The sequence below is a fragment of the Hakea prostrata genome, chromosome 4, assembly GCF_041222555.1.
Source record: "Hakea prostrata isolate BN-2017 chromosome 4, UWA_Hpros_2, whole genome shotgun sequence".
Classification (NCBI taxonomy): Eukaryota; Viridiplantae; Streptophyta; class Magnoliopsida; order Proteales; family Proteaceae; genus Hakea; species Hakea prostrata.
In genome coordinates, this window is record NC_142603.1 from 44,981,818 (window position 1) to 44,992,239 (window position 10,422).

At 35.7% G+C, this 10,422-nt stretch overlaps 1 protein-coding gene across 1 annotated transcript; it reads right to left on the reverse strand.

Annotated features, from left to right (window-relative positions):
- Positions 1–7,311: 7,311 nt before the first annotated feature.
- Positions 7,312–8,068, reverse strand: LOC149019085 (pentatricopeptide repeat-containing protein At5g48910-like). Its single transcript, XM_089154048.1, has 2 exons — positions 7,845–8,068; positions 7,312–7,762 (listed from the first exon to the last, which is right to left on the reverse strand). The coding sequence occupies exons 1-2, from the start codon at positions 8,066–8,068 to the stop codon at positions 7,312–7,314; spliced, it is 675 nt and encodes a 224-aa protein (XP_089010174.1).
- Between the last annotated feature and the right edge of the window lie 2,354 nt (positions 8,069–10,422).

Below are 10,422 nucleotides of genomic sequence, written 5' to 3' on the forward strand. Positions count from 1 at the left end.
GGTTCAATTCGATTTCTGATTTCGATTTTTCGGTTCAATTTCGAATGATTTAATTTAGATTCTGGTCAAGATGATAATGGATTGATGGTTAATTTAGATTTGATTCAATTGTTATTTCGGCGGCGGTTGGTAATAAGATTCTGATATAGAGTTTTATTTGGGTGAAAGAATAAATAAATAAAAAAATAGAATACTATATGTTAGTATGTTTATGACCAAACCGTAAGAAACTTTAAAGCGCTCGGGTTTATATTTGGATCATTAACGCAATGGAACCATTTCAAGACCCAACTACCCCATATAGTGAAATATTATATATCATGTTTTGGTGAGGATAATTGGAATGCTATTTATTTAGTATTTTATTTGGCAAACCGTAAGGAACTTAAAGCATTTTGGGATTTATGTTTTGGACCCTTCGGACACAATGGAATTATTTCATGACCAAATTCCATTTTTATATGTATGAAACATGATATGACATATTTATGTTGTATATGTAATTACCGTTGGGTGAATTTTTTAATATGGATTTTTTTATCAAATGGCTTTGTATTGTAAGCATGTTTTATATGATATTATACAATTGTAAAATATATATCATGCATGCCTTATAAAGGGTTTGATTACTCGTAACCGGATTTTATGAAATGTATTGATGCCTTGGAATCCGGAATTTTAAATGTATGATGTATTTTATACATGCTTTGATTGCCTTTGGTAATCCGGAATTTTAAATGTATGATGTATTTTATAATGCTGATTGCCTTGGTAATTTGGAATTTATATAAATGTGTGATGTATTTTATACATGCTGAGCGCGGTAACTGGATTTCTTCCAAACAATGTATTAGCATTATTTGTGGGTAACATAAAGTATATCCCAATATGAGAATTTCATGAGCTTGATTGGAGTGACGCCAAAGTGGCATTCATGGTTGGGTTTATGGAATGTACCATATATAGTAATGGGATGTTCTTGATGTTAATGCATTTTATACGCCCAAAGGTGGTAATTATGTGATAGCATTAAGAGGGAGAATGTAAGATTTGGTTGGGAGTTGATTAATCTAAGAAGTTTATACACCCAAAGGTGGTAAAATTTTCGAAGGTTGGAATACTCATGGAGGAGATAAGGGAGTATACAATAAGCATGAATGCCAAAAGGTGTTTTCATGATGATATAGTGTACCTTTAAAGTGATGCACAGTTATATGTTACCCACATTGTGATAATAAAGCGATGTACTTATAAGTTACATATTAAAGTGCTAATAAAGTGATGGAGTATCACAACTATATGTCATGAATGAAAAAAAAAATGTTTTATGATAATATATGTGTGTTCTAGTGATGTACTTATAAGTTACATATTAAAGTGATAATAAAGTGATGAGTATCACAATGTATATCATGAATCAAAGGTGTTTTCATGATGATATATGTGTGTTTCTAGTGATGTACTAATAAGTTACATATTAAAGTACTAATAAAGTGAGGGAGTATACAACCGATGTCATGAACGTCCAAAGGTGTTTATGATGATATATGTGGCTCGAGTACATTCGCCTATAACAATATGATTGTTATTGAGATTCTAAAAAGTCAAACTTCAAGAAATTGTAGATGATGTGTTGTTAACACACATTCTGTACCGAGAATCGATGGATATGACTCATAAGAGTATAGAAGACAAAAGTTGATTTGCAGAGGTGAAAAGTAGTTATGTTCTACGCATTAAGAAGTCCATCAAGGAACACTTGATGAATGTTTACCAGAATGCACCGTTTGAAATTATTGAATGCAGAGCGTAAAGATACTAAGTCTCATCTAATGTTGAAATAAGTATATTTGTAAGAGTTTTTTATCATAAGGTGTGATGGTTTGGAGGAGTTAGGGATTATTTCATGATGATTATTTTTAAGATAAAACTCGGGAGTTAGAGATTATTTCATCGGGATGATTATTTTTTAAGATAAAACTATGATTCCTAATGTTTTTATTACCCTGCTATTATCCATAATGCCCTTGCATCCTCACCGAGTTTGGAATTATAAAGATAATACCTTTTTCCGAGAAGAAACTTTGTTCTTATGAGCATCAATACTCATAAAAATGTTAGGGTAAAGACTAAGAGTCCGGGACTAATAATTTGGGACGGGAAAACTCCTTATAAATAAAGATGATTGTTGTAAGTAGAAGTTGCATTGAGTATAAGGTCCGGTTAACTAAGTGCGAAAATGAAAGTTATGATTCTTTGGTTTTTGTTTGAAGATTTGATTTTCTCTTGTCCCATTTAGTCATGGTGTCTAGATAGTGGTCCTTATTCCTCCACCTTGGATAAATTATTATTTCATCATATTTGTTGATGACCACTCTTAATATGGTTTTTGTATTCAATTAAAGAATAATCTAAATCTCTAAAATCTTCAAGAATAGACCAAGTTAAGAAATTGTTAGATGACGGGGAGGAGAGTATTAGGCCGATATGAGGATGGGAGCCAAGGGCCCATCGCCAAAACGAAGACGGATATAGTTGGTATGTTCACTATGTTGATAGTCCGAGCAAAATTGTGAACCGAAAGGCTAATCACAATTTGTGAACATAGTGAAAAAGATGGTATGAAAACTATTTTGTCTGAATTATTTTTTATAAGGTGAAGCCGATAAAGCCTCTTATATCCTGATCATGTTCCTTCAAATATGTTTTTTACCCCTTTTCCATGCAAATTATTCATAAATCTAACTTAAACCATTTAGCGTTGAGTTGTTCTGAAATCTAAGGTTGAATAATCAAGTATTGTAGAAGTTGGAACATAAAAGTTTTATTGTTAATTTGTTTCTTACTCGGATCTTGTTTACCATCATTGTTAAGACAAAGAATGGAATCAAATAGTTTCGAGTTTGATATAGCCAAGAAATGTAGCTTGTTCCAGACACTTGATATAATGAACATGAATATAACATTGGCATTATGGTTGACCCAGTTACTAAAAAGTTGTCTTTAATTAGATTTATGATTGGGTGAACGAGATATATGATATAGTTGATGAGACAATATGATGTTTGGGAAGCTTGTTAAGTTGCCCAAAGGCTTTAAACCCATTTATTTTAAGTGGGTGTATAAGACTAATAAATATTCACGAAGAAAGATTGTAAGGTTTAAAACCAGATGGCAGCTAAAGAGTTTACTCATAAAGAGGAAGTAGACTAGTGAAATTTTCACCTATCTCTTCTAAGGACTCTTTTAGAGTTATACCAAATAGATGTGAAGATTGCCTTTCTAATTGAAAACCTTAATAAAGAAGTCCATGTCATTTAGCCCGAGGATTTTGGGTTGATGATTTTAATCATCTTGGTGTAGACTCAAGAAGTCTAATTTGTGGTTTTAAGTAAGCTTCCAACTATGGTGTTTAAAGATTAATAATATTGTGACTTCATTCGATTTTGTTGAGAAACTTGTAGATCAAATATATATATATGGAAGGTAGTGGGAGAAATTTTATCTTTCATTATTTATGTTGATAATATTTTGCTCACTAGTAGTGACGTGGCCTACGATAAAGACCGAGCAATTGTTATTTGAGAATTATGATATAAAAGACCTTGGTAAGGCATCTTTGTCTTGGGCATTGAGATCCATAGGGATTGTTTATGCTATTTATTGGATCTTTCTCAGAGGGCATATATAATTTATATTTAAAGAAGTTCAAGATGCTAGATTGCATACTTGAGAATGGTTTTGATTCTCAAGGGAGATACACCGAGCTTATTACAGCTTGTCCTATAAAGGATACCGAGAGAGAACAATTGAAGAAAGTATTTATCTTGAGATACTTGAAGAGGACAATTGATGATAAGATAATCTACAAGCTTGTTCCAGACCTATAGCATTAAGGTATATATATTTGACCTTGCTAATTGTCCGAATAATAAGAAGTCTACTTGAAGTTGTTTTCCTTGATGGCATGAGGGATAATATTGTGAAAAGTGTAAAATAAGGTAAAATTACTTATTTCATCATAAAGGTTGAGTTTGCTACATGTTATGGGCAGTTACTCAAATTGTTTGACTAAAGAATCTCATCGATAATTGAAGTTCTATTTTAACATTTCGCATAGATCCATCTAGTTGTACTATGATCACAATTCAGTTGTGTTGTTTATTAACAATAAGAAATGTGTGATCATAGGGTCTAAATACATGATGGTCGAGTATTTGACCACTAAAGAAAAAGCCGTTGGTTAAGGAACCCATTAGACAGTTGACATTTTTATTGTGGATAGATCTATCCAGTTGTACCGTGATAACAACCGTGTGTTGTTTGTTAACAACAATAAGGGTATCACAGGGTCTAAACACATGGAAATTAAGTATTTGACTATTAAAGAAAAGGTTAAAGAATGTGACACCACAAGAGAGCATATTTGTACAGATAATATGGTTATAGATCCCCAACTAAGGGTCCCCGCCCGACGCCTTGATAGACATGCGGTAACTATGGGTTTAGGAGGAACCTAGATGCGGTTGTTTAGTGGGAGTTTGAGAACTTTGCTCTATTGTGTAATAAGGTATTCTATCTCGACTTGTTCTTGTATGCACCGATAATTTATTTGAATTCAATAAAGTTCTTTGGTGACATATTAATCTTCACATTATTATCATGTTGCATGTTATGAAAGTCTTAAAGTATGTGTTAACTTTAAGCAAAAGCTAAGGCATTCATGTATTAGCCTTAAGGTGTGTCATGTAACACATAAAGTTAAAACTCGAGTTATAAAGATGACACAGTTCGTGGGAACCATAATGTACATATAATCTCATTTTTGTGGCATTGAGTCACGAGTTCGAACCATAATGTACATGCTCGTGGCATTGAGTCACAGGTTTGTAGGAACCGTAAAGTATATTCTTTGTGGCATTGAGTCACAGGTCGTGGGAACCATAAAGTATATTCTCTCGTGGCATTGAGTCAGTTCATGGGAACCATAAAATGAGAGATTTGGATTGACAACAGAATGACACATGAGGATTTCTATAAAGTGTCATTAGTTGCCACACTACCATATTGCATCCATTTTCAGAAAGTTAAGAGTATTTGTGACCATGGATGGTCCCGTGGCATAAAAGATGCAAGACACGCCATGATCGGACTTAAGGCCTAGTGAAGGGATTGAGCTCTAGGATTATCCCGACCAATATAAAGTTGTGCACATAAAGGTCAAAATGTTTTCAATGTATCTTTTTCAAATGTTTTCTTAAAACAAAGGAGATGTTTTGTTTTACGATGGTCACAATCAATATAGCCCAAGTGGGAGAATGTTAGAATATTAATTGAATATTCTACATAAGGTGGGCTTCATTGATTGTGTTACACTGATTTGGTTCTTATTGGCCGATAGGGTAATATACAGACTAGAACTCTATATGGACGGCAGGTGGGCTAATAGGAACCGTTAGATCTTGATGGACGATCAACGGATTTGCCATATAAAGGATGCTAGGTCCCTCCTCTAAACCCTAATCATAATCACAATCACATCCGCAGTCGAAAGGATATACCATCAAGCCGTGAATAGGGAGGAGTCTAGAGGAGAAGATCCAACATCAAGTTGATCATAGAATCAACCCCCACCTCAAGTTTGTTCCAGTGGGAGACATAAAGAAGATATTCCGCGCGCGTCCCAATAAAACCATAGAAAGGTATGCTCATCATCATCTTGTGTCATTATCATACTAAGGTGTTTTTAGTCGATCTATGCGATCTTGGATAAAAAAAAACAAAAAAAAAGAAAAAAAAAATATTTAAAACAAAGATTTAAAAAAAAAAAAAAAAAGCAGAGTTTAAGTGGAGACGAGAGAAGAAATTTGTGGGGGAAAAAAAAAAAAAAAAAAACGGCGCCTTGTTTTTAAGAAAAAGAGGGGGGGGGGGCAAAAAACCAAATACACCCCCCCCCCGGCGGGGGGGGGGGGCAGGAGGAAAAAAGAGATAGAAAAGTCTCATCAAGATTTTCCTAGAAGGAAGTGCAGTGATTGTTTTCACAGTTAACATTACACATAGAAAAGCATCATCAAGGGCTGCCTAAAAGAAAGGGCAGTCACTATTTCCACAGTTAACAGTATACTGGTAGAAGTGCAGGAGAGATAAGAATGGAAAAAAGCTCGAGATCAGGAGTTTTGAGCTAAGCAAGGATTAAGTGATGAAATTTTCTGCAATGCTGAGTATCATGAAGGAAATTAACCTGTCAGTTTACCTTATCCTTCGTCAAGCAAGAACCGAGACAATGAATTTCTAGGGCTCAATGAGGCAGAAATTTAGCTGGGTGAATTCTGTCACATATCTTGGGCACAAGGTTGAGGATTGCATGTCAAAGCCACCTTGCCCAACCTTCTGATTTACTTGACCATTTTCAAGACTTCTGCTCAAGTATCAGATGTCATTGAGAAGTTTCAAAGAGGCTACTATAAAGAATTGCCGATATCTCAGAAAAACAAATTAGCTCATGCAGTTATTTCATTCCAATTAATTCCATTCAAGAAATTGGCCTATGGATAGAGAACATTAATAATAAGAAGAAGCTTCTAAGCAAAGTTGTGTTGGTTAGGGCCCCTAAGGTGGCCAGGTGCATGGGTTCTGGACAAGGATGTAGTCCAGTTGATAGGGTTTTCATGTGTCATTGGAGGAATATTAAAGAGATCGATCTCATTGAGTTTAGTTGGTTTGCAAGGGATTCTGTGGATAGTGACCATCAAGGCTTTAGGAGGATCATTTGCCCAGTAACAACCACTCTTCTTTAAAATAGACTACCACATACACCCTTATAGCACCATTCTTTCCATAGTCCCGCATTGGTTTGGAATTAAAAAGATATCAAACAAGTACTTCTACAGGTGACTACATGTTATCTGCAGGTCTATACAATATCATTCATCACCATCCTTCTTGGCATTCTACACATTTGACTCAATATCAATTCGACCCAGCAAATTCCTTTTTTTATTTTTGGCCATGATTAAGATCGTGAACATTTGGGTCCTAGCCTTTCCTTCACCACTGGTCCCATAACAAACATGAATCTTCAACAAAATGAGGGAAGCAATTTCTTTCAAAACAACAATCTAACCAGCCAAAGGACAATCCTTTACATACTCCGGGTTGTTCACTATACAAACAGAACAGTCATAGAAGCCTAAAAGCAATTGTTAGATTCTCCATATGATGCACTCATGCTTCTTCTTTTGCTTGTTCATCCACAACTTGAATATGTTATTTGTTTGCATCTAGCATCATTTAATAGATCAGCCATCCCATTCAACAGATCATAGATCTCCACAGATTTTGGGTTTGATTTGTCACCTGCAATGAACTCCCGAAGTATGTTATCAACTTCAATGGAACTGACCCCAGGTGTCTTCTGGATATTTTATCTCTCATCACCCTCCTTATATTTGCATCTTTGCCCCCATCACTTTGCCTGAGAGTATATGATTGACAAAAGAACATAATTCCCATGCACTGGGGTTCCAACTCTAGAAGATTAACTACAGCTTCTTCTGCAAGTTCCACATTCTTGTGCATCCTACAGGCACAAAGAAGAGCTCTCCAAACAATTGCATCGGGTGCAAAGGGCATATTCTTAATGAGATCCATTGCCTCCATAAGATACCCTGCTCGTCCCAAAATATCAATCATGTATCCATAATGTTCAACTTTAGGAGTCACACCATATACTTCACTCATGGATGTGAAATAGTTCCATCCCCTGCTAATAAGACCAGCATGACTAACACGCACTCAATACACCCACAAAGGTGATATTAATTGGTTTTATTCCTTCCTCTAACATCTTCAAGAAACAATTCAATGCAGCTTGTCCAAGTCCGTGGTTTGCAAGTCCTATGATCATTGCACTCCAAGTCAAGACATCTCTCACATCCATCTTATTAAAGACTTTGAGCAAATTGTCAATGTCGCCGCACTTTGCATAGATATCCACCAAAGAAGTCCCTAGTTTCACATCAATCTTGATGCAACTCCTTTCTGTATACTCATGAACCATCTTGCCCATGCCTAGAGCTCCCACCTCACTTCAGGCAGATAACACGCTAACCGGGGGCCAGACGGGGCCATGGCCCCCGGATTTTTTAAAATTTTATGCATATTCCCTTAATTCCTTTAATTTTTCAGATTTTTTCTCTTCTCACTTGTGAAATGTCACTATGTGGTCCCCCCAATATTGTGAACAATTTTTAAAAGTAAAATGATGGATATAAATGACATTCCTAATAAAAAAAAAACTAATTCATCAATTCCTATTTATTCTCCCCTCTTCTCTCTCATCTTTTCTTTCTATTTATTCTTTTCTGTTTCTATAAACGTGGGGTTAAAGGAAATGTTTGAAAAAAAATCTTATCCTATTAGATATTCAAAAATCAAAATGTTATTTATAATTAAAAACTAACTCTTCAATCCCTATTTATTCTGCTATCTCCTCTCTCTTCTATTTTCTGTTTTTTTTCCTATTTATTCTCTTCCCTTTCTATAAGCGTGGCTAAGAAAATTTGGAAGAAAATCTACTCCACAATTAGGTCTCTTTCTCTTTCTCAATTTATTTACTGTTTCTCTTTTTCTCTTTTTCTTTTTTTTTTTTTTTTTTTTGTTATTCTTTTTAATTTGATTTTATATTCTATGTTTCTTTATTTCTTTTGCAATTTTTGTTATTTGATTTTGTATTGTGAATAAAATGTCTATAGTTAGTAGGTAACTAACCACCATTGATTTGCATTTTTTACTTAAATTTTTCTTTTGTTTACATCTCCTACCAAAGAAAATTTTGGTTTACATCTAACTTTTTAGGGTTGAAGTAATGTATATATTTTTTATATTGTTGCTTTAATTTTACCTATATTTTGTCCAAAAAAAAAAATCATTATCAATAATTTATAATTTTTTTTCAAATATGTGTGGGCCCCACAAAATATATGTGGGTCTATTATTTAATTTAATGAAATAGTTTAGAGGTGGGACCCCAAATGGGAAGGTTATCTGGCTTTCATTCTTCGCCCCCCCCCCACTATTGCATCCTGGGTCCGCCACTGACGCTAACCATGGTCATCTTATCAGGCTTCATGCGTGCCAATTGCATCTTATGAAACAGCCTCAATGCTTCAACTGATTGACTGTTCTGGGCATAGGCTACAATAATCAAGCTCCAAGTAAGCAAATCTTTCTCATGAATTTGCTCGAACAATTGCCTTGCCGCTTCCACATTGCCATGCACTGCATACCCATGAATCATTGTATTCCAACATACCAAGTCTCTTTCAGGCATTCTATCGAAAAAACACTGTGCTAAATCAATTTCCCACCCCTAACAAACTCGGTTAGAACATTTTATGAAACCAAATCTGGGTCTGTAATTTGATCAAAAAGTTTCCATGCAGTATCTGCACAGCCAAACCTTGCTAGCTCAAGCTACAAGGGTTAATATGGATGAGTTTTTGGCCTTTCGAGATGGGCAAGCACATGCAGAGGCAGCTGGTACTATTGATGAGGATTATATGGTGGCACTAGGCACGCAAGAGTGGCAAGATAATGATCCAGATGACACACTCGCTCCTAATAGTCAGACTGCGAGGGATGATGATGGTGGTGGTAGAGGCCTTGAAGAGCGTTTGCATGTTCCACTACCAGAGACACAGCAGCCCCCACTCAGATACACTAGGGAGAGTCATTTCACACATGCCACCTAGGATTATGATCATGGCGGTGAGCAACATCGTGGTCGTGAATATCTTGATTCGAGCCACCATCCAAAGGGGAAGGGCCATGAGAAACAGCAACAACACATAGATGGTTATGATGATGTCACCTTCTTGCACAGATCCTACGGTTCTTACTTATCCTATGGTTCTTATGTAAATCCTTCGGATCCGGTGAACAACTTAATAGGGGCAATGGGGTCCATGAGCTTGGATGAGTCTGTAGGCTCCACATCTACTTATGGGCCTAATGATATTTATAGTGTCCCTCCTTCTCATGGACAATATGGAATGGGTATGGTATCCCCTCTAGTACTTCCTATTACAGAACGATAATTACTATGAGCTTGGTCTCTCGAGGTCATTGTCTATTGAGAAGTCCATAACTTCATAGTCATGGGCACCAGTAGTAGCATCATCAAGCATGCATCACCTTCCTTAGCCCTATTCTCACTTCCTTCACATAGGAGTTCTCTTGGAAGCGGAAGATGACCATTGTAAAGTTGCAATTGATGACTACCTGGAGAACTATCAATATCAAATGAGATGTGATAAATATGTAAATTTGTTGGGAGCAAGGATGGGCTGGAAAGAGCACAATCAATAGGAGTTGGATCCACCTAGGCACAATACTTGGAATTGAGAGTTGGAGATTTAAGAT

Excerpts from the sequence above, each read along its gene's own strand:
- LOC149019085 (XM_089154048.1), bottom strand. The coding sequence starts at position 8,068 with ATGGGCAAGATGGTTCATGAGTATACAGAAAGGAGTTGCATCAAGATT. Across the intron at positions 7,763-7,844 it reads TTGAATTGTTTCTTGAAGAT|GGGATGGAACTATTTCACAT; the intron begins GTTAGAGGAAGG and ends TCTTATTAGCAG.